Below are 25,345 nucleotides of genomic sequence, written 5' to 3'. Positions count from 1 at the left end.
TGAATTAAGGGCAAGTTTCTGCAATGGATAAAGGGATGGATGAGTGGGAGATGGCAGAGAGTGGTAATAAATGGACACTGTTCTACATGGACTAATGTTATTAGTGGAGTCCCCCAGGGTTCTGTGATGAGCCCATTGTTATTTTGTGTATTTATCAATGAAGGTATATCAGGCTTAATGTCCAAGTTTGCAGATGACACAAAGGTTAGCAGGGTTGTTAGTGACACTAAAGACAGTGTGTACTACTGCAACCGGATCTAGAAAAGTTAGGTAGATGGGCTGAGAAGTGGCAACTGAAGTTTAACATTGATAAATGCAAAGTACTGCATATGGGTAGCAGTAACCCAAGAGAAATATACCAACTGTGTGGTACTACACTCAGGGAAGTGGCAAGTGAAAAAGACCTGGGGATAATTGTGCAGTCAAATATGAAGTTCTCTGAGGTGCAGATGGGCTGCCAGAGCAGGTCATAGAGTTTTGTCAATGATATATAGGAATTTTGCTAGCAGAGACAAGCAGGTGATTATCCCTTTGTATAAGGCAGTGGTCAGGCCACACCTTGAGTATTGCGTATGGGTCTGGAGGTCTCATTTTAGTAAGGATGTAGAGTTGCTAGAATGAGTATAGAGAAGGGCAACAAGATTGGTGAGAGGAACAAAGGGGCACACTTACGAAGAAAGGCTTAAGTTCTTTAAGTTGCAGCATCTGGAGACTAGGCACCTGCGAGGTGATTGGATTGAAGTGTATAAGGCCTTGAATGGTTTGAGCCAGCTCAATGCTGATAGGATACTTCCGCTTGCATAGGCTAAGAGCATGAGGGGGCAAAGATTCAAATTGAGGAATGACTGTTGTAGAATAGATGTGTGGAAGTTTGTGTTTAGCCAGCAGGTAGTTGATTGGTGGCGCAATATGGCCTAAGTAGCTCTTGCGCCAGAAAACACCACAACAACAACAACAACAAGTTGATTGGTGGAATACACTTCCATCTTTTGTGGTGGAAGTTGATAGCTTAAATAAATTTAAGACTGAACTTAAACAAACATTTGGAGTGGTCAAATGGGCGAAATGGAAAGGTTTTTTTTTTTTTTTTTTCTTGGCTGATGCTGTGTAAGTTTGCTTTCTTGCATCATATGCCTCAGCTAATGCTAAAATGATTCCTTACTTGTGTCAATCGATGTTCAGCAGTTACATTAAGAATTTCTGTAGTTTTAATCATTGCCATTAATTTAATCATTGCTACCTAGTAATGATGAAAAATGTATTCATTTGTAATTTACTGAAAGATATATGTCCAGGGTAAAGAGGTGGGATTTTGCTTTCATAAAAGTGACTGCAAGACCTTAGACAGGTTTTAAACAATACTGAGTGGTCCCACTGTTTAGTGGACCAACTGATGCTCTTTACAACTTCAAATTCTAAAACACTGGGCAGGTGGATGGAAAGTGATGGTTAAAATTCTTGCTCCTTGACTCTCCACTTCATTATTGTGAAAATGTTTTAATTGATTGTAAATACTATGAAGGTGAGACAGTTATGCTGTCAGATCCTGTATAGAAGAAAAGCCTGCTCAGTGGATCATCCATCCATCTCTCCCACCCAAAATCTGCTAAAGCAAGGGGGTTTACTGAAATCCAACCTTGGAATATGCACAATGTAGACATTGTACACTAATGCATTATGATATGAATTGCCTTGCCACTAAAGTTTGTTTATCATTTGAATAAAAGTAATGAATGTGGATCCTTCTAGCTTTCATCGCTGAGATATATCCAGTTTCAGTTTTTTGTGTTGCTGTAAGGCAAAATCAGTAAATGGTGTTTTTTTTTTATTGATAGATTTTGTCAGTTTTTTTTTTATTTTAATGGGAAGGATGAACTTTTTAGACCTACAGTATTTTGTAAATAAAGCTCATTAATTACTCCCCGTACACCAAATATGGTGTTGGTTCTTTTTCTGATTATGTTCTTCTATACTTCTTTTAGCAGTGGTTCCAATCCAAATTTGGCAGGAATTGTATTATCAGAATTTCTTGCCAGTTAGGATATACTGTATTAGTAGGTTTTGTAAAATGAATTAGTTGTTTTGCCATTTAAAGCAAGATTAGATTGTTTCAAACAACTGGCAAAAAGTAACTGCATAGTTTAGCTTGTATTTTCACCTTGTTTAAAATTCTCAGATTACTTCCTTTTCACCTAGTGATACTGTGACAGGATATGGTCTTTGGAGTGCCCAGTCCTACTCACCATATGACCAATTTGAGATTTTTTTTTGTTCTGTGCAGAACCAAAACCATGACACTGCTGTGCTTTCACAGCTTGATGTCATGGTCAGATCTGGGATGTTCACCTCATTGGTGAAATCCATATTCATCAATCGAATGCCAACAACGTATCATGATTCATCACTTTTTGCAGTTCTTTTCTGTTGTTTCCAGTAGATGTAGACATTCATTCATTCTCAAAATAAGTGGCTTCCAGGCAGTTATTGTGTCATATTATTATTTTTATTGTTCAAATTAAGGTCAACATATTTGTAGAAGAATTCTCATTTATACAAAGTACATATTATTCCCCTCTGAAAGGATATGCTTTGTTATGTAAACATTTGTTTGCCTTAATTTGAATGCTTAACTTGTGGACTTTTTTTTAAATACTGAATATCTTAATGACTCATCACGTGTGGCAAAGTTATGTTAGTCTTGTGGTCCAAGAGTTACGAAATATAGTGTATATGGGATGTGCATGGATGCAAGCGTATTTTTTATTTTATTTGACATTAGTTATTTCTTTTATTTATTTATTTATTTTTTTTTTGCAGCTGTGAATTCAGAAGCATTTAACCAAGAAGAAAACAAATTACAAACTGTTGAAATAGCCAAGGAAGAGACAGGTATGTAAACCAAATAAATATGGTGAATATTTGCATCTTCAATCTTATGCATCTTCACCATAAATATGGTGAAGATGCATAAGAAATTATTAGTTTAATATGTTAGAGAATAAAAGTGTCTTTGTTGTTAGAAGTGATCCATTTTAATTTCTGTAAGTTGTAATTTTCAGAAATTATAAAGGGAGGGCTGTATTACATAGTGCAGAAGTAAGGATAAAAAGAAAAAGAGAAGCTAATTCAGTAAGTTTCAAGCTAAATTGTAAGTGGGTCTGACTGGTTTATGCATACATTTGCACTGATTTGGAAGATAACAGAAGCCAGTTCTGAAAATGAAAAAGAATTATCCATAGAAAATGAATACAGCAGAAATTGAGAGTTAGTAAGATTAGTAGGATAAGGTTCTCAGTTAGTAAGAAACTGAGAGTTAGCGGAATGGATATGGAGGGATAATTGAAAATATTTGGTGTATTGGAAGTGTGTAGAAGGTTTCAGGAGGGCAATTCTCTGGAAGCTGGAGCAATATTTTGTAATATATGTAATTTGTGCAGAGTTAAAAGTTGCTTATTGGAAATATAATACTGAGAGTGAAAAGGGGAGTTTTTTTTGGATCCAAGGAAGCAGTATTTTTGATATGCTCATGCCAAAGATGGTTAATCTAAGTAAAGAGATTTGTTCTTGTTTGGAAATCAGTGTTTTAGAAGATGAGTATAGAGCAGCAGATTCTTTTTTTTTTGCTGTAATGTCTCTTCCCACTGAAAAATGGCTTAGAGTTCAGCATTTTAAGGAAGTGGTAGTGGATATTGAAGTACACTAGAATCTGATCAATACAAACTCAGTTTGTAGAAGAGTTCTCATTTGTACAAAGTACATATTATTCCCCTCTGAAAGGATATGCTTTGTTATGTAAACAATCATTTATTACAACATTCAGTTATTATGTATTACAAAGTCTATTTTTACGTTGGGAGAAATAAAGAATGTCATTTTGTATTAATACAAAGCTCTGCACAGTTGTTCTATTATTGCTCTATGACCAGCATGCATGTGACCACCCATTTCTGCATTTCTGAAAAGATAGTACAAACTTGTTAATTTACTTTTGTAAACAAAGCTAGTTTATAGTAGCTGCAATATAAATACACTCTGTAAAACATCAATTGCAGGTCAGTTGCAATTGTAATTGTTGCACAGTTTTCAAAGAGCCTTTTGTTATAATCTATTTTTTTGTGCCATTTTTTAATGGATCTGAGCTGATATTTTTTTAGAATGTGTCATTAAATTAATTCAAAGTCTGTTTATATTAAACCTCATCTAGCAGTTATGGCGATGAACATAGATGGAGAAAAATTAAGCTTGGAAATTGAACTGAAAATTATACAAGAGGTTGAATGGATGGAAGGAAGCAAAATAGGTATTGCAAAAGAATACATCCCTTTACCTACTTTGTGTATGATACTGAAAAATTGAAAGAAAAAAAAAAACATGAAGTGTGTGTGACACCTGAATAAATTCAGGATGCAAAACATGAGGAGTTTGAATCAAAACTTTTTGAGTAGTACCGACAAGGAAGTGCATCTAATTTACCAGTATTAGGTCCAGTTTTGCAGAAAAAGTTGATTATCCAGTCCAACAACATGGTATTAACATCTTCAAATGCAGCAGTGGCTGGCTCCAAGAATTTAAGGACAGAAATAACTTAGTTATTAGAAAAAAATGTGCACCCACGCACACACATGCATTGTTTCAAAATTTCATGGAACAAATGTTGGAGTATATTCCACAAGTGGAAAAAATGTTCCTATAAACATATGTTTCAAAAGTCATTATTTCTGAGATAGTTAACATTAATCATAAATTATAGAACATAAAAAGAAACTGAAATAAACCTCTAAAAGGAAAACATCTAAATCATCTGGTCAAAGTGACCTTCATTTTGTTCAGTGATTCAGACATTCCAGAGAATCCAAGATTAGTTGGAATGTCTTATCATTTCAGGACTATTCTTAATGGTTTCTGATGCTTGTAAATAAAATTTGATTTCTCAGTTCATTTTGCATTATAATATGCATAGAATAAATTATGGACTTCAGGAACACATAAGTTGTGAACCGTCATTTTGTAATAATATAATGATATTTGTAATGATATAGCCACCACAATCACCTGATCCCACAGATAGCTATGAGATCAGTTGATTGTGGTTGCCATTTTATAGGGCTACTCCAGCTAATTCTCCAATCAGTTAGCATTAGTAGAGGCATATGATGCAAGAAAGCAAGCTTATGCAGCATCAGCCAAAAAAAAAAAAAAACCCACTCCCATTTCACCCCTCTGTTCGTTCTAAATACCTGTCCAGCTGAGCCTTAAATTTATTTAGGCTATCAACTTCCACAACAAGGGATGGAAGTCTGTTCCACCAACGAACTACCCACTGGCTAAAGGCAAATTTCCGCACATCTATCCTAGATCTGTCTTTCCTCAATTTGAAATATGCCCTCTCAGGTGATTATTCTGAGCAAGAGGAAGAATCCCATCGGCATTGAGCATACTCAAACCATTCAAGGCTTTATACACCTCTATCAGATCACCTCACTGGTGCCTAGTCTCCAGACACTGTAATTTACAAAACTTAAGCCTTTCTTTATAAGAGCAACCCTGTTCCATTCACTAATCTTGTTGCCCTTCTCTGTACTCGTTCCAGCAGCTCTACATCCTTCTTGAAATGAGGCCTCCAGATCTGTATACAGTACTCTAGGTGTGGCCTGACCATTGCTTTATACAATGGAATAATCACCTCCTTATCCCTGCTATAAAAATTCCTGTATATCATTGACAAGACACCATGAGCTACTCTTGCAACCCATCTGCACTGCTCAGAAAACTTCATATCTGCCTGCACAATTATCCTCAGGTCCTTTTCATTCTCTACCACTGTCAGTGTAGTACCACAGAGTTGATACGTTGCTCTGGGGTTACTGTTTCCCATATGTAGTACTTTACATTTGCCAATGTTAAACTTCATTTGCCACCTCTCAGCCCATCTGCTCAACCTTTCCAGATTCTATTGCAGCAGCATAGCATCAGTAGTGTCCTTAACAACCTTGCCAACCTTTGTATCATCTGAAAACTTGGACATTAAGCTTGATATACAATCCTCAATATCATTTATAAATACAGAAAACAACAATGGACCCAACACTGAACCCTGAGGGACTCCACTAATTTTGTGGACCAATTTTAGTCCACGATGAGCAGTGTCCATTGATTACCACTCTCTTTCAAAATTTCTGTCTTCTCCCCCTCAACCATCCCTTTATCCATATCAGCAATTTGCCTCCAATGCCACACTACTCCAATTTGTGCAGCAGTCTTCCATGTGCAACAGTATCAAAAGCCTTTCTAAGATCCAAATATATAATATAAAAGTTATTCCCTGCATCATAGTATCCAATCAAATTGGTCAGGCAAGACTTTCCCTTAACAAAACCATGCTGTGTCCGAGCTATAACTGAAGTCTTGTCTAGATGATCCTGCAGTACTTCTTTAACCAGTGCCTCCATTAATTTTCCTATAACAGAAGTTAAACTCACAGGTCTATAATTACTTGTGTCAGCCTTTGATCCTCCTTTGTGAGTTGGGGTCACATTTGCACATCTCCAGTCCATGGGTACCTCCCCTGAGTCCAAAGAAGCTCTCATAATTATGGCTAAGGGTTTGCTTACTGGATAGATCCCATCCACCCCGGGTGCCTTTTTTATGTTTATCCTCAACAATTTCTCCTCCACTTTCCTCTCAGTTATTACAAAATCATCTAGCTCACTGCCAGAGTTTACTTCACCTCTGGCATTTCCTTCCTGAATAACTCCTCGTGTGAATGTAGATGCAAAATACTTGTTTAGTTTGTTAGCCACCTGAGCAGGATCCTCAACTGTTGAACCATCAATATCTGGTATACCAATCTGATTCATTCCTTTCCTTCTAGAGTTTACATAGGTAAAGAACTCTTTTCTGTTTTTCTTTGCATCGTTTGCCAAGGAGTTCTCATAATCTGCCTTTGCCTGCCTAATCTCCTTTGTGACTTGGTTACAGACCTGCTTATATCTATCATAGGCTTCCCTGTCACAAATTAATTTATATGTATCCCATGAATTTTCTTCTCTACCATATCTCTCATTAGTTCATCTAACATCTATTTAGGCCTAAACCTTGAACAATATTTCTTAGTTGGTATGTAAAGCCTATTAGCTTCCAAGATAAGTTCTTTGTATGCTTCCCATTTTGAATTTGCTGTTGGTAACATCATCAGTTGGTCCCACTGTATAGAATTTAAATACTGTCTCAGACCATCGTAGTTGCCTTTACGAAAGCAAAAACCCTTCCTTTTACCCCTGATGGTAGTTACCTCTTTGAGTAAATCCCACTTCAGCACACTGTGATCACTGCCACCTAGTGGTTACCTTATCTTCAGATTCTTAATGCATGAAGAATCACTACTGATAATCAGATCAAGAGTATTACTCCCTCTAGTTGCCTCCCGAATATGCTTATGTAGAAAACAATCATCCAATAAATCCACAAAAGCCTTGCTAGTGTGTGAGTGACCAACCCACAAATTCCAGTCAATATCTGGGAAATTGAAATCCCCCATTATACGATTTACTGGCCCACTCTTTTTCCCTGTTCAGTTTCTTATTATACTCATCAGAGTCATTAGGCCTATAGCACACTCCTACTCTCAATTTTGCTCTCCCAATGCTTATGTCACACCAAACTGACTTGACACTGCACTGTCCAGTGATGTCAGTTATTGTACTCTATGTTTAAAATGTCGTAAACATCGTGGTTGAAAAATGGGTTGGTGAGCCATCACGTATAAGCCACATCCTTTACCTATTTTCAAAGGGTATATCTTCCAGCAGTTCCCACAAATTGTTCCACAGAAAATAGGAATACCATTCCTTGAAGAAAAATAATAAAGACCAATAATGGAACGATAATGGAACAGGACCAGGGTATGTCTGCCAGGGACATAAGTTGATGACATCGTAGAGCAGATATCATCTTTTAAGGGCACAAAGGGTGATATTGTTGTATACATTGGCACTAATGACATTGAGTAGGAGGTTTGCAGATTTACTTAACAAGTACAGGTCAATGCCAAAAAAAAGTTGTGAGTTAGGATTAAATTTGAAAGTGTCTGCAATTCTGCCCAGACATGATAGGAGGGTGTATATGATGAGAGCCTTGTCAATCAATTCAGCCCTGGAGGGATTGTGCAAGACTCATGGGGCAGAATTTTTCTCAGTTTGGTCTGTGCTTGTTAACAGGAGAGACTGCTTCTATGGAGATGGTATACGCTTAAATAGAAGGGGTGCAAGAGTGTTTGCTGATGCTATTGAGGCAGCGTTAGGTGGGTTGGAAAACTGCCAGCTTGGGGGTGTTCACAGATTAAAAGGTTAAAAGTAGGTGCAGGCAGAGGTGAAGGCGATTCTTGCACTACTTCTGTTAGAATGAGCAGTGGCCTGGTGGGTGGGGTGCTGGGGTTTTCAAAGGCTATGGCAGTTATCATGAAACAAAAAAAATACATGGACTGTGTTTAGGGTAACTAAGAATTAGAATAGGTGCATGTATAATTGCATGTACACCAATGCTAGAAGTATAGTAAATAAATTTTAGGAATTTGAAGTGCTGGTCAAGACATCAAAGGCAGATATTGTTGCAATATCAGAGACATGGTGTCACACAGATATTAGAAATGCAGAATTGGAATTTGGGGAAAAACAAAATCTAAGGAAGTGCTTCCAGTTGACATAGATGGACAGTCCAATGTTGAGTCAGTTTAGTGTGACATAAGCACTGGGAAAGCTAAAATAAGAGTAGGAGTGTATTATAGGCCTAATGACTCTAATGAGTACAGCGAACAGTTGTACAAAGAAATAGAGTAGGCCAGTAAATCAGAATGTCTTATAATGGGTTATTTTAACTTCCCAAATATTGACTGGAACTTGTAGTCAGTCAGACTCTAGCAAGACTTTTGTGGATTAATTGGATTATTGTTTTCTGCAGCAGCATGTTCGAGAGACAACCAGAGAGGATAATACTCTTGATCTGGTTATCAGCAATGATTATTCGTGTATTAAGAATTTGCAGATAAAATAACCACTAGGTGGCAGTGATCACATGATCTGGTATTTACTTAAAGATATAATTACCATCAGAGGTAAATGGAAGGGTTTTTGCTTCTGTAAAAGTGACTATAGTGGTTGCAGACAGTTTTTAAATTCTGTAAAGTAGAGCCAACTAATGAAGTTACCAACAGCAAATTCTAAGTGGGAAGCATTCAAGGAATTAAATGTGGAAGCTACTAGGCTTTTCATACCGATTAAGAAATATTCAAGGTTTAGGCCAAAATGGATGTCAGATGAACTAATGAGACTCATGACAGAGATGAAAAATGCATAGGATGCATATAAATTATCAGGTGACACAGAAGCGTATGGCAGATATAAGCTAGTCTGTAATCAAATCACAATGGAGATTAGGCAAGCGAAGGAAGATTATGAGAAATCTTTGGCAAAGGATGCTAAGAAAAACAGCAAGGAATTCTTTACTTATATAAAATCCAAAAGGAAGGGGATGAATCAGATTGGTCCACTTGATATCAATGGTTCAACATCAAGGAACTAGATGTAAAAAATAATTTTGATATCATATACTTGGATTTCAGGAAATCTTTTGACACTGTTGTGCATGGAAGATTAATGTACAAATTGGAGCAGTATGGTATTAAGGGTAATGTGTTAGAATGAATAAAAGGGTGGTTGAGTGGGAGAATATAGACAGTGATAATCAATGGATGCTGGTCTTCGTGGACTAATGTTATTAGTGGAGTCCCACAGGGTTCGGTGTTGAACCCACTGTTGTGTTATATATTTATCAATGATATTGATGAAGGTATATCAAGCTTAATGTTGAAGTTTGCAGGGTTGTTAAAGACAGTAATGGCAGTGTTGCTAATGACAGTGTTGCTACTGCAACAGGATCTAGAAAATTTGGGCAGATGGGCTGAGAAGTAGCAACCGAAGTTTAACATTGACAAATGCAAAGTAGTTGATATGGATAGAAGTAACCCTAGAAAAATGTACCAAATGTGTGGTACTACACTTTTAGCATGGTAGAAAATGAAAAAGACCTGGGAGTGACTGTTGCAGTCAGAGATGAAGTTTTCTGAGCAATGCAATCAGTCTGCCAGAGCAGATCATGTGGTATTGTCAATGATATACAGGAATTTTGCTAGCAGGGAAAAGGAGGTGATTATTCCTTTGTATAAGGCAATGGTCAGGCCACGCTTCAAGTACTGGTCTGGAGGCTTCATTTTAGGAAGGATAGAGTTGCTTGAACGTGTACAGAGAAGGGCAACAAGATTGATGAGGGGAACGAAGAGGTTCTCTTACCAAGAAAGGCTTAAGTTCTGCAAATTGCAGCAGCTGGAGATTAGGCACCTGCAAGGTGATCTGATTGAGGTGTATAAGGCCTTGAATGAGTTGAGCACACTGAATTCTGATGGGATTCTTCTGCTTGCTCAGATTACGAACCTGAGGGGCATAAATTCAAATTGAGGAAAGACAGTTGTAGAATAGATGTGCAGAAATTTTCCTTCAGGTTAATTGCAGGTGGTTACTTGCTGGAACAAACTTCCATCTGTTGTTGTGGAAGTTGATAGCTTTAATAAATTCAGGGAGGAACTGGACAAACTTTTAGAAGGAATGGTTGTGTGAATTTGTTTTGTTTTATTTATTTTATTTTATTTTATTTTATTTTTTTTTTTGTTTGATGCTACATAAGCTCATAAGCTTGCTTTTCTATCACATGTTTCTATTACTATTACTGTTAATAAGATTATTTATTCCAAGAACACCACATCAGATATTAAAGGAAAATATATGTTGATAACATGTACTGACAATTGCAAGTGGGTTTTTTTTTGGCCCAGATCTGAGTGTTTCAAGAGTTGAGAATTCCATTTCTTGTAAAACATGGCTGAGAACTTGGATCATGTTTACATTGCAAAATGAGCCATTGGCAAAAGTTTCTGCATTGATTCATATCCTGTGGCAACAGTTCATGATCAGATGTACAGTAAAATGGATATAACCATTGTTTGTGTAATGTCCTACATGCAGAAGAAATATTTATGCAATCTGACCACCTTCTGGCACTTATGATAGAAGGTACTTGCACAGCACAACATATTAAATCTTCAATTACAGCTCATTGATATCGCTCTACCATGTTTCCTTGTAATGGTTTTTCACCTTTTAATCTAAGTCCTTTTTCCACAGCTGCAAGTGTTTTACAATTTGGTACTCATCAAGCTGGAATTTTTTGTCACAACTGCAAATAGCATCTTTGAAATTCTTATGAACCCCACAATAAATTAAAATCATATCTGTTTACTTGGCCGAAGTAAACAGACTTATAATTAAAACGAGACAGCCATGGAACATGAAACTCAAAGAACAGACACATTGATCCTGTTAGTATGTACTCTGCTGCAATTATTACTCACAACTGAGTAATTATGATTCCATTAGTAGAACAACACTATTTATTTTAGTGTTGTTATGCATTTTTTGCAATATTTATTTGAACATAATTTTTCACTGTTTTACATGGTTTTGTAATTTATGATTAATGTTTAATATCTCAGAAATAGACTTTTGAGACATATGTTATAGGAACTTTTTAATCTTATTTTCAGTTCTAGAATATGCTCTTATATTTGTTCTGTTTCCAGAAAGTAAAGACCCCAAACCCTCTGCATACTACACAAATATTGGGAAAAAAATTTTATTCAAAAATTATTTATTAATAATTGTTTTCTTTCAAAAATAATTATTAATAAATTATTTATAAAAAAACTTACTTATTATTTACTTATTTTAATATTTTTTATATGATTTCCAAGGACATTTAAGCACTTGTCATATGAGGAAACAATTTTTTCTCCCCCAGTCATAAAAGTTTGTTGCTTGATCTTTTAATTTAACCAGTTTTTGACCTCAATTTTCATTATCATCAAACTTTGGCCAGTTGCTTCTTCAAAGGCAAAAAGAGGTGGTAATCACCAGACACAAGTCTGGACTATATGGTGGGTGGTCAAAGATTTTTTATTGAAATTGTATTAATAGTTCTTGCATGAGATTGGCAGGGTGAGGTGTTGCATTGCCATGTAGTAAACAAAGCCCTCTGGGAGTAAAACATGCCTTATGTTCCAAATTGCTTTCCATAGTTTTTGTAAAGTCTTGTTTGTGTCTGTATTTATGGCTATTGTGCCATAAATTCAATCAACAAAACACTTTTATGTCCCAGAAAACTGTAGTCATGATTTTTCTTGTCAAAATTGTTTATGGTCAAAATTGAGGCTAGCCCTTTCTTCCACTCTTTTTTTAATTTTTTTTTTTATTATTTTTTATTTTTTATTGTTCACACCAGTCTTCCTTTTATTGATTGCATGGCATTGCTTCCCTGCATCATGTCAAATCATGATGCAGAGAAGTATTACCTAGTATTTGAAAATCTGATAACAGAAAGAGTCTCACATTTGGTAGAATTTTTGATAGGTGTTCCCATTTTTTAACTTGAAATGAATAACACAATGCATTCACAGTAAAACCGATATACTGTGCGTGTGTGTGTGTTAGCTGATGATATGTGTAGTAAATTTAAGTCATCTTGGCAATCTGTTACTTGTTTGAAAGGTTACTGTATGCATTGGGTCTTTATATTCTGGCACACCCCATATATGAGGTGCTACCCAAAAGTTCCCAAAATGGTATTTATAAAATAGACTCATCCTGGGTCTTATTCGCCACTGTCACCTTCAATGTCCCCTTGAGAGAGCTTTTCCCATGATTTGAATGCATCCTGAAAGTCCTTCGCCATAGTGTTCAGACCACTTGCAATTTGGTTTGGATATCCTCTATGCTGTCAAATCCTTCAACCCTTCAGCTTGATTTTCATTCTTGGGAAGAGGAAGAAGTCGCAGGTGACTAAGGCTGGTGGGAAGTGGGGACAATTGTCGTGTTGTTGGATGCCAAAAACTGCGCCACAGCAAGAGATGTGTTGGCCGGATGTTGTAATGATGAATTACCTAGTTCTTTGTGCACCACTTCTCTGAACATTTCCTCCTGATGGCTTCCCTTAACCGCCTCAGGACATTGCAGTAGAACTATGCATTGACGGTCTGGCCAGGAGGGACGAATTCCTTATGGATAATCCTGTCAATGTCCATAAAACAGATCAGCATGGACTTCACATTGCGCCTCATTTGTCGGGCTTTCTTTGGTTGGGGTGAAGATGGACTCTTCCACTAGGATGATTGTTGCTTGGTTTCTGGATCATACCCATATACCCAGCTCTCATCACCAGTGAAAACCATAGAAAGGAAGTTTTGATCACTCCTGGCCTGTTCTTGAAGATCTCTGCTAACTTTCATGCAATGCTGCTTTTAGTCTTCACTCAGTAACTGTGGCATGAACTTGGCCGCAATCCTTCCCATGTTCAATTCGTTTGACAAAATCCGCTGACAACGTGCCGCACGGTAGTCCTACAAAGCCACAAATGTCGTGGATGGTCTGCCTGCAGTCTTCATGGATCACTGCCCGAACTTTTGCAGCATTTTCCGGGGTGGTGTCTGATGATGGACTCCCAGAGTGATCATCGTTCGACCGTTTTTAAAATGGTTAAACCAGTAGTAAGCCTGCGTCTGGCCTAAAGCATTGTCATCAAAAGCTTGTTTCAACTTCTTATGGGTTTCTGCTGCTGTATCGTTAGGAAGGAGACAAAACTTGATGCAAGCACGTTGCTCTCTCACATCAGCCATCACAAAGTACATAAAAATACACTGCCAAAGAACTGTGCATAAATATTCAGTGACTATCTAGCCCGATGCCACATGGCACACTGATCCATAAAAGACATTCAGTGTTACCTAGTGCAACAAGTCTGTACTAGATGTAGTTCCTGTGCGACATTCAAATTTTGGGAACATTTGGATAGCACTTTGCATATTTCAAATGACTTGCAATGATGAATTTGCATACTGATTTTTTTTTTTTTTTTTTTTTTTTATCAGAAACAAAATAGTGATCAAATTGGAGAAAACATAAGCAAAGAAGATTGGGAATTATAATTAAAAAGGTCTTGTGTTTTAATGGCTTTTACATTTAGATTAAAAATTTAAAAAGACTGCACTAAAATTTAGATTTCATATTAATGAGCAAAGTATAAAATTAAAAATTAATGTATTAACACAAGGAAATTAATGAAAAGTTACATCAAAGGAGCAACTAAAAATTGTCATCCGCCCATGGCCATACTTAAGCATATTGTATTGTCTCTCTCTTGGTGACTGACATTTTAGCATGATAGTTTTGCCTCTGAGTTACATATGCTACAGTAATACTGACTTGTCATTTATTAAAATTTTACACGGTACTGTATTCTTATGAGTCGTTTTATTTGTTTTCATCTAAATTGATAATTTCTCTATAATGACATTTATTTTTGTTATATGTATGTTCTTGTATTATTTATTTTAAAGTCAATACTTAATTAAAAGTAGGTGGAAATTACTTCCATTTGTTATAAGAATTCAGCAGAACTTATTTTGAATATATAATTCTTTTAAAATAAGTTAGTTATTATAAAATTTTATTATATATATTAAATAATACAAGAACATACATATTACATTAAATTATTCTTGCCTTTTGCCCTCATTTCAATTTCCAGATTATTTATATTTCATGGTTTCTATTCCTCTGTCCTATCTTACTACCTTGGTTGTAGTTATTGGTACTACAGTAGACTTTCGAAATAACGGCACCTTCAGGGGGGAATTCAAGGTGCCGTTATTTTGATTTTTCCATTATCTAGAAAGTTTCATTTTTAATGTATTTAATTCAGAAATAATGAGTCCAAATAAGAAATAGAGTGATTAAGAATGCAATTTTATTAACTGCACATAAAAAAACATAAACATGTTGCCAATTCAATATTATATTCTGCCATTAATACCCTTCTCCTTTTGCCCCCTTCTATTTTCTTTATTATATCAAGTTTAGTCTGTGCATGTAGCACAGTGGTATCATCACTGTCCTCCCCACATCGGGAGGACAGTGATGATACCACTGTCCGGGGTTTGAATCCTGGAAAAAGGCCGGGGTTTGAATCCTGTCGATGATGCAAGGAACTTTTATAAGCTTTTTCACTCTGTGGCTAAATTGCTGGGTCTCAGGTGTAGATTGCAAGTTTTTTCTCCAGAAACGGGGGGGGGGGGGTTTCATCCAGCAAAACAGGGAAATCGAGCAGAGAAAACATGCAATTTACAGACACAATACAAATGGGTATATGAATTAACATTCCTAGTTAACATTAATAGTTTGGATTATATCAAGTTTGTCACTAAGCTTTAATGTTCTTATTTTTTTCTCTCTGTATAAGGTTTATTAACTTTAGGAGCCATAGTGAGGGGTTTTTGATTTAAAATAAATGTAAAACAGTGGTATAGGTCCTAATACCTCTCTTGTTTGGGTTTTCATAAAAAAAAAAAAAAAAGAAAGAATTCACTTTGAAAATGGCGAACATAAACAACTACAGTAATCATGTGACTTGCCATTTTCTTTTTTTTTTTTTGGCACTATTATTTCGACAGTCTACTGTAATATTATGTTTTTAGTTAATATATATATATATATATTGGGTCAATATTGCAATTAGGCCTTCTGCATTTCTGTGTAAATGCAGTATTTATCCTAGTACACTAAATCACCAGGGCCTGCTGTGGTCCAGTAGTTAATGTGTGTGACCACAAGTAAGGAGGTTGTTGGCTTGAGCTCAAACACTACCATTGAAAAGTGCACAGTCCATTGTGAAATGTGATGCCAAAAATCTGGCTGCCCATAATAATTAATTCAATATGTGTGAAATTATAATGAACTTCATAGATTTTTCTTTTTTTTTTTTTTTCATATATGCTTGCGAAATAAATGCTATACAAAATCTTTCCAGTAATAAATTATTATTCCTTCTGTATTCATTTTCATTAGAGTAACTGAGAATGTTTCTTTTTTAAAAATGCAGCTAATAATTCTAATAACACTGAAGCTGGAAATGAACAGGAAGATAGTAGTGAAGAAGAAGAAGAGGAAACTCGGGAATCAAGGAAAGGTAATTTAATGCGGTTATTATAATCGCTGTGTAGAATGTCAGTTTCTCTCTTAATCTTTAGTGTAAACTTTATGAACATAAATTCTGTAAAACATCAACCTCCAAAGAATTAGAACTATTGAAATTTTTCATTATCTCTGTCTTGTTTTAACATTAATCTCTTAAAATATATTATGTATACTAATATTGCAACTATATTTGGCAGTAGAATTTAATGTATTTCTCTATAAGAATTCCTTTTAATTTTTCAGTGTAATAGTCACACCTGTTGTCAATTATATTACCCTTTTTTTTTTTTTTTTTTTTTTGTTATCTCATGTGTAGACTTTTTCTTGTTATAGTCATTGCTTGTTAGCAGGTGAGACCGTTTTATAGGAATGGGACACTTAAATAGAAGGGAGAGTGCAAGAATATTTTCTGACTTACATAACCACCTAACACTACCTATTGAGACAGTGTTAGGTGGATCAAAAAACTGCTATTTTGTGGAGGGGGAAGAGAGAAACTAACAGCATAACAGCAGCCACAAACAGAGGTAAAATTGATTCTTGTGCTGCTGCTATTGGAAAATATAATAGCCTGAAAAACAAGTGTGGGAGATTACAAAGCCTGCTGGGAATCCTCATGGAACAATTAAATATATGAACTGCATCATGGTTAAATAAGAACAAAAACAGGTGCACATATACATGCTTGTACAAATGCTAGGATTATAGTAAATAAATTTGAAGACATCGGTTAAGTCATCTAATGTGGACATTTTAGGGATATTTGGAAACATGGTGCCACTCAGAGGAAGTGGAATTTGAATATATTTAGAACAATGTGTACAGAAATGACTTTTTTTATTATTATTATTTCTTATGTGTAGATGGTCTCAGCCAGACCAGCAACCCCATCGTGCATTTGTGAAGGTACTATATGCAGCAAAGCCAGTCAGTGTAGTAATGCATGTGTACCACAGTGTACTGTTGGGTTATAATGTTTTTTTTTTTTTTTTTTATGAGAACCCCAAACACGAGAGGTATTAAACCTATAGTACTTAGTACCGTGCTTGGGTTGGAGGTTGAGAAGACGAAAGAAGATATTTGTTGATATTGGACTTGAACTTCTGTAGATTGTAATTTTCAGGAAATACGTATGAAGGAAGGTTGTTCCAGAAAACGGCAGTTGAATGAATAAATGAGGAAGATGAAAAGTTGGTTCTGTGGGTTTGAAGGACAGTAAATGGATGTTGGCTGGTGGCGGCACGTGTTCAGACTGTTTTGAAAGAGAGAGCGGGAATTATAGAAGCCAATTCAGAAGAACAGTGCCCATGGAAGTATCTGTAGAAGAGGCATGCAGCAGAAACAGTGCGTCTATGAGACAGCGAGTGGAGAGACTCTGTTAGAGATGAATCATTAATTAACCGAACTGCCCTCTTCTGAATGGAATCAAGAAGCCTGAGAGAGGTTTTGGGGGCACCACCCCAGATGTGGGAACAATATTCCATGGCAGGGCGGATTTGCGATTTATACAGAGTGAGCAGCTGTTTGGGAGAAAAGTAACGCCGAGAGCGAAAGAGAAAACCAAGTTTTTTAGATGCAGAGGAAGCAATATTTGTAATGTGCTTGTGCCAAGAGAGATTAGAAGTCAGGGTAATCCCCAAAAGAGATATATCATTTTGCCTAGAAATCGGAGTGTCACTAAAGATAAGCATAGGAGCAGAAGAATCCTTTTTGCGAGATATAAGACAAGATTGAGTTTTAGAAGGGTTGAAATCAACTAAGTTGTCTTTGCCCCACTGGAGAATTACCTGAAGATCGGCATTTAAGGAATTGGCAGCAGATTTTCGAGAACTTAAAGCTGATTGAGCTGGACAAGGTTTCTCAAAATGGAAAGTTGAATGCAATTGTGCTATCATCGGCAAAACTATGGATAGGATTTCCAGTCAATGGAAGAAGGTCATTGATATACAAGAGGAAAAGAGTGGGGGAAAGAACTGAACCTTGGGGGACACCGGCATTAGTGGAGACGTTAGAAGACAGAGAGCCATCTACCATCACCCTCAGTGAGCGATCAGAGAGAAAACTGGATAACCAATTACTAAAAACAGTTGGCAAACCATAAGATGGAAGCTTGTTTAGAAGACCTTTATGCCAAACACGATCAAAAGCCTTTGAGATGTCAAGAGCAACTACTTGTGTTTCACCGAACCTTTCCATTGAATTAGTCCATAAATGGGTAACATAAGCCAGAATATCACCAGTGGATCGACACCGACGGAATCCATACTGGCGATCGTTGATCAGACGGAAAGTTTCTAGGTAGTTTAAGAGTTGGCGGTTAATTGATTTCTCCATTACTTTAGAAAGAGTAGAAGTAATTGCAATGGGACGATAATTGGATGGGAGGGATTTGTCACCCTTTTTAGGAACTGGCTGGATATGAGCAAATTTCCAAGCAGAAGGAAAAACACCTTTGGAATAAGAAAGTGAAAAAAGGCGGCAAAGAATAGGAGTAAGTTCAGGAGCACAGGTTTTGAGAACAAGTGGAGAAATACCATCAGGACCTGGAGCTTTCTTAGCATCAAGATTCATCAAAATCCTTCTGATATCCTTTTGACGGAAGACCACAGGAGGCATTGAATGGAGCGTGTTAGGAATGGTGGGAGGTGTTTTACCAAGATCATTAATACATGAGCTCAAAGAAAAATGGGATGCTAGCAGGTCAGCTTTATCCTTGGCTGAAGTGACAACAGAACCATCTGGTTTGGACAGAGGTGGGAGCAGAGATGGGCAAAAGTTGCGGCCAATAGCTTTGGCAAGAGACCAGAATGCTCGGCTACCATTAGGGCAAGAAGCAAGTTTTCTACTCTTAGCCTGTTCAAACTCTAGTTTGGACTGATTAATAACTGCTTTACAATTGTTGCGAGCTTTGGTGTAGGCAGAAAATGAAACTGAAGAATTAGAAACAAGCCAATTACGATATGCAACGTTCTTCTCTTGGACAGCCTTAGCACATTTATTGGAAAACCAAGGTTTAGATAAAGGACGAGATTTTAAAGTGGAGTGTGGGATAAAGGATTCCATTCCTGCAAGAATAATTTCACTGACACGATCTGAGCAAACGTTGACATCAGAAGTTTTGAAACAGTAATCAGACCAAGGAAAAGAAGAAAAGAAGTCTCGCAGGTCATCCCATTTTGCATTCTTGTAATGCCAAACAATACGAGGTTGGGAATAGCCATGAGATAAAGGTTCCATTGGAGAAGAGGCAATCACCAAGTTGTGATCTGAAGTGCCTAAAGGACCTCTCACTTCAACCTTGTACTTAGAAGGGTTGTTTGTGAGAAAAAGATCAAGCGTATTGGCTGTATGATTAGGATTGTCCGGTATTCTTGTAGGTAAATGAACAATCTGTGCTAGGTCATTAGTAATTGCAAAAGCCTCAGCATCTCGACCTGCTGGGTCAGTGTGACTAGAAAACGGAAGCCAGCTGGAGTTGTGAACGTTAAAATCACCAAGGAAAATTACCTCACTGTTAGGAAAGTTGGACTGGAGAAAGTCAAGTTGCAAAGAGAGGAAGTCAAAGAGCTCCAAGTGATTAGTGGAGTTGGGAGAACGGTAGAGACAACAGATGAATTTTACACAATGAGGTAGAGAGATTTTAAGCCAGAGAAGATCAAAGAGAGGAGATTCCAAATTGCCAAGTCTCTGACAGGGAATATCAGAATTTTGGCTGTCATAGACCGTCCGGACTTCGCCGAAATTGGGTCCACTTTGACTTGAGTGTCACCCGAATATCAGTTCCATCAGCGTTTTAGACTCACAGGTAGCAAGAACAGCTTATCTGGCATATCTGAGAGAATGTCTGTGACAGCCTCAAGGACCAAAGTTTCTGTCCTCCTAGTTTCTGTCCTTGTCCCATGCAGGTGGACATATGCACAAGTACCACCTTTGAGGCGAAAGGAATCATACAGCAAATAATTTGGACATCTGAGATGAGCAGTAGTTGAATCAACTGATAACTGAGATTCAGTCAGAAAAAGTACATGGGGTTTGGAAGACTGCAAGTGGAAATGGACATCGTTGAGATTAGAATTGAGACCACGTATATTTGTGAAATGAATTAGGAAGTCCTTGGGAGGTTTAGATCTTTTCGCAGATAAGCTTGCTCTATTATTTTGACAATTCATGGTGTATTCAATAGTAAGAAAAAGTGGGTGGGACATGCTGTATGAAGTAATGAAATTTTTGGATATGGCGTACATGTGGTAAGAATATACCCAGATCCTTGACATAACGTGGCCTCGACAATGCTCCCCGCATACACACTACTCGGACTCCCTCCAGTCACTATCTGGCAGAGTAGAGGTAGCAAGATTATACACTAGCTGATCCGGAAGCTTCCTAGAGAGTTACCAATAGGTTCAGTCCGGTGTACTAACTAGCGGCCGGCCTGCGAACACCGTTTTAGAGCTGTACCCTCGAAATGTAAGGAATATTGGATCTCGCCACGACATTCATCATAACCTCAAAAATCATCAATCATACTGCATGATGGAAGAGATAGGGAAGGGTTGGCCGGAACTTAGCTCTAGAGACTAAACATGGGTTCCACCACTTCAAGCCTCCAATAAGCAAAGTGGTGGTATTTCACCGGTTGATGAGAGTCATCTACCACCTAGTACTGCCTGGTAACATAGAGGGGCGGCGTTCCTCCATGTGGTGTGGGCGCCACACCTCGACCCCTGCTTACGTTGGTTCACACCTGGGTGGTCACCCACCATGTACTTGTGCATGAAGGTTATACCCAGGATTACTAACAGTCCCACCATCGTGAAGGTGCAAGCAGAGGATTTGGCTGTCATAGACCGTCCGGACTTCGCCGAAATTGGGTCCACTTTGACTTGAGTGTCACCCGAATATCAGTTCCATCAGCGTTTTAGACTCACAGGTAGCAAGAACAGCTTATCTGGCATATCTGAGAGAATGTCTGTGACAGCCTCAAGGACCAAAGTTTCTGTCCTCCTAGTTTCTGTCCTTGTCCCATGCAGGTGGACGGTCCATACCATCATTCCAGAAGTATCACATAAGATAGCTCCCATCCAGAGGCGGATTTAACGGCGGGCATGTGCCCTGGGCCCTGACTTCTGAAGGGCCCATGCAAAACCCCAACAAATTAGTTGAACATATTAGTTCAAAACTTTGTGATTATTATTATGCTATTATTAATTATATTATACATATATTATATTCAAATTTTATTGGAAATAAAACATTAATAGTACATAATATTTTTTATTTATTTAAAAAAATGGTTAACATGTATTTTTATTTTCCCTGTCTCTCTCTTTTTTTTAAGGGGCTCAGTATTTTCTTCTGTGCCCGGGGCCTCAACCGACCTTAATCCGCTCCTACTCCCATCCTGTTATTAACATAAAAAAAAAAACCCAAGAAGGTCAGATCTGATGGATTCTCCCCAGTGTGATGAAAGACCACATCAGATTGGTGCCTCCGTAGCCAGGTGGGCAGGAGCAGTAGTGCATAGCACACACTTCTTGATTAGACCAGGATTTGAGCCCGTGACCACCAAATATGGAGGATGCGGAAAGGTCAGGGAATGACCACCGCATATCCCCAGAGCAATATGGCCTTAGTTGCTAATGCTACTAAAAACCAAACAACAATAACCACATCAGGTGTGAAAGCAGGCAAAGTTCAAATCATATATAATGAAGTTCAAATTATAATCTCAGCCTCAGATGACAAATAGAGTTGATTTACTAAAGGACAGATATGACCTGAGATGGGGTTATGCTCTTGGTTAAGAAGACAGAATCTAAGACATTGCATCCAGTTGATGTGGGTGGTCGGTTTAATAAGCACTGGGAAAGCAAACATGAGAGTATATTGTAGGCCAGTGGTCTCAAACTGGCGGCCCGCGGGCTGAATCCTGTCCCCCGAAGCAATTTTATACGGCCCGCGAATACATTTCAATTATGCATTTGTTGTAAATACGGTGCTTATAGTTTTAGAGACATAGAGATATGGACTGAGCTTATGTGCGCGACTGCTATTGAAGGAAAAAGAGTTAGAATGAATAGGTTGGGGCTTTGTCTTTGTCACTGTATGCTTGTGTGCCAGGCCACGTGGCTGGGGTAAGGTGGGAGAACTTCCCACATCGGTACAATCAGTAAATTTAGTTCGCCAGCCAACAGTTGGTGGCGCTTCAGTATTCTGGTGTTTCCAATTTTTTCTATTGAGTTGGTACTTCTGATATATATTTTCCTTGAGTCAGTCACTAGTTGGTTAGCTGGATGCACAGCTCATATTGCTATATAGATGGAGACAAACTAACATACGGCTTATAAAACCTGTTTATTTGTGCTTGTTGTTAGATCTACAATGTAGATCTAACAATAAACGATAGGTATTGATATAATGTAGATTCTACATTATATCAATACCTATCGTTTAGAATTGTGCATAACTTTTGAGTGTTGCTTTCATACGAAAATTCATCTTGTGAAATTAAAGTTGTAAATAAAATTATAATAGTGATTTCAATTAAGAGATTAAACTGCAAGCCATGTCTTTAACAAAGGGTAAAAGAAAAGTGGACGAAGAAGGACGTGTTTTTTTCAAGATAAATGGGAAATTATGTACTTTTGTGGTGTTGTGCGCAATAAAATTGTATGTTTTATTTGTAATAAGGGAATATCAGAATTCCAAATTCAGAATAAAAGAATTCCAAAAGAATACAATTTATGTCACCATTACGAAACAAATCATAAAGAAAAATTTGAAATGTTGAAAGAAAAATTACAGTTTCTGAAATCTGGCTTACAACGACAACAAAATTTTTTTTACTGAAGCAAATAAATCCAGTGAAGCAACAGTTCATGCAAGTTTTGCTCTCGCACACATCATTGCAAAACGGTCAAAACCATTTACTGATGGCGAATTCCTTAAAGATTGTGTGATTAAGTCTGCTGAACTTCTTTGTCCTGACAAACAACAATTATTTAAAAATATTAGTTTGTCAGCCAACACGGTAGCGGAACGTATTAACGAAATCGCTAGTGATTTACGATGTCAGTTAAAAAAAAAAGTATAGATTTTGCAGCATTCTCAATAGCATTTGATGAGAGTACTGTCATCACAGATATAGCACAACTTGCTGTTTTCGTACAAGGTGTTACTAATGAATTGAAGTAATTGAGGTATTATTGGAAATAATTCCTATGAAAGGAAAAACTGGTGCACAGGATATTTTTTCTGAAATAAAAACTGTAATAGATAAATATAAATTAAGTTAGGATAAAATGGTTGGATTTGCAAGTGATGGTGCAGCTGCTATGGTCGGTAAAAAAAAAATGGAGTAGCGGTAAAATTAAGAAATATAGTGAAAGAAGAAAAATTTCAGAATAATTTTTGCACTATACATTGCATTATTCATCAAGAAGCACTTTGTGCCAAAAGTTTATAGATAGATAATGTTATGGAAACAGTAACTAAAACAGTAAACTTTATCCGTGGATGAGCTCTGAATCATCGAGAATTTGTTGCATTGCTTGAAGAAATTGAAAGTGAGTACGGAGAAATGATTTATTATAACGAGGTGAGGTGGTTAAGTCGAGGAGCTGTATTAAAACGGTTTTTTGATTTAATAAACGAAATCAAAATTTTCATGACACAAAAAAATAAAACCATTGATGAGCTACATAATGATACATGGATAACAGGTTTAGCATTTCTTGTTGACTTCACCGGCCATTTAAATATTCTCAATAAAGAGCTGCAAGGAAAGAATAAACTTATCACTGACATGTATGCTTGTATTAAAGCTTTTAAAGTTAAATTGCAATTATGGGAAACACAACTGGAATCAAAAAATTTCGTATATTTCCTACATCTTAAATCCTGCTCTATTATTTCAAATTAAAAATCTCAAGAATATGCAAGAAAAATAGCATTATTACGACAAGAATTTGAAGAAAGATTTTAATGATTTGGAGTCCGATTTTACATTATTTTCATTACCATTAAAAACTAACATGAATAACGCACCAGAAAATCTACAAATGGAGCTAATTAATTTACAGTGTGATATAAATCTTATTCAAAGATTTGAAGATACAGATTTGATTAACTTTTATTCGTACTTGTCAAAAGATAAATACCCTCAGTTACGAATTTTTGCAATAAGAATAATCGCTTTGTTTGGGAGTACATTTATATGTGAACAGTTTTTTTTGCAGTTGAAAATTAATAAGTCCAAGAAAAGAACCCGATTGACCGATGAGTATCTACAATCCGTGATGAAGATAGTTTCTAGTAATTTTTCTCCAAGGCTACAAACTTTATCAGAATCGAAACGCCATAAAGTGTCAAGTTGTAGTAAGAAATAAAGAAGTTTATAATTATTTACATACAAACAAACAAACATATGTATTTTTTCTTATGTGTTGAAATAAATTTTCAATTAAACCATGTTCGAGGCAAATTAAATTTTAAAAGTAAAATTTCCAAACTTATTATAAACTTACATGCAACACATCACACACATGCGTCACGCGTAACACCAGGTTATAAAGGGGTGGTATCCATACATTAGGAGTAAGTACAGTGCAATATATACATATTCACTCTCATTTTGTTAAAAAAAAAAAATTCCGCCCCGTCAGCTGCTTTCAGATCGTGATTCGGCCCGCATGCAATTTGAGTTTGAGACCACTGTTGTAGGCCAAATGACTGTGATGAATATAATAAATAACTTCACAGACAAATAGATTGGGCCAGTAACTCAGAATGTGTTATAATGGGGAATTTTAACTTTACAGATATTGACTGGAACTTATACATTGGTCACTCCCATAGCAGAACTTTTCTGTATTTATGGATGATGTTTTCTATACTAGCATGTTAAACAAGTACTCTTGATCTGATATTCAGCAGTTACTTTTCATGCATTAATAATCTCTGGATTTTTCATCTTTGCCACCTAATGGTAATGATGAAAAATCTATTAATATGTGATTTACTTAAAGATATAACTACTATCAAGGGTAAAGTGACAGGAATTTGCTTTTGTAAAGGTGACTGCAAGGGTCTTAGACAGTTTTTAAATAACACTGATCCCACTTTTCAATGGACCAATTGATGAAGTTAACAACTTCTTCTTCAGGTTCCACATTTAATTTGAATGTTGAGACCAACATTTTCCAGCCAACTCTGTC

General features: G+C 36.7%; 1 protein-coding gene across 1 annotated transcript in view; it reads left to right on the top strand.

Moving 5' to 3' along the window:
* Window positions 1-25,345, top strand: part of LOC150085174 (pre-rRNA 2'-O-ribose RNA methyltransferase FTSJ3) — a 169,127-nt gene that overhangs the window by 86,133 nt on the left and 57,649 nt on the right. Inside the window, exons 13-14 of the mRNA XM_090373859.1 lie at window positions 2,818-2,889; window positions 16,036-16,122. Of these exons, the coding sequence (XP_090229985.1) occupies window positions 2,818-2,889; window positions 16,036-16,122 (159 nt within the window). The remainder of the gene's footprint in view (window positions 1-2,817; window positions 2,890-16,035; window positions 16,123-25,345) is intronic.

This window comes from Mastigoproctus giganteus, chromosome 5 (assembly GCF_048544385.1).
Source record: "Mastigoproctus giganteus isolate SK-2022 chromosome 5, ASM4854438v1, whole genome shotgun sequence".
NCBI lineage: Eukaryota > Metazoa > Arthropoda > Arachnida > Uropygi > Thelyphonidae > Mastigoproctus > Mastigoproctus giganteus.
This window is presented reverse-complemented; position numbering and strand designations above follow the sequence as displayed.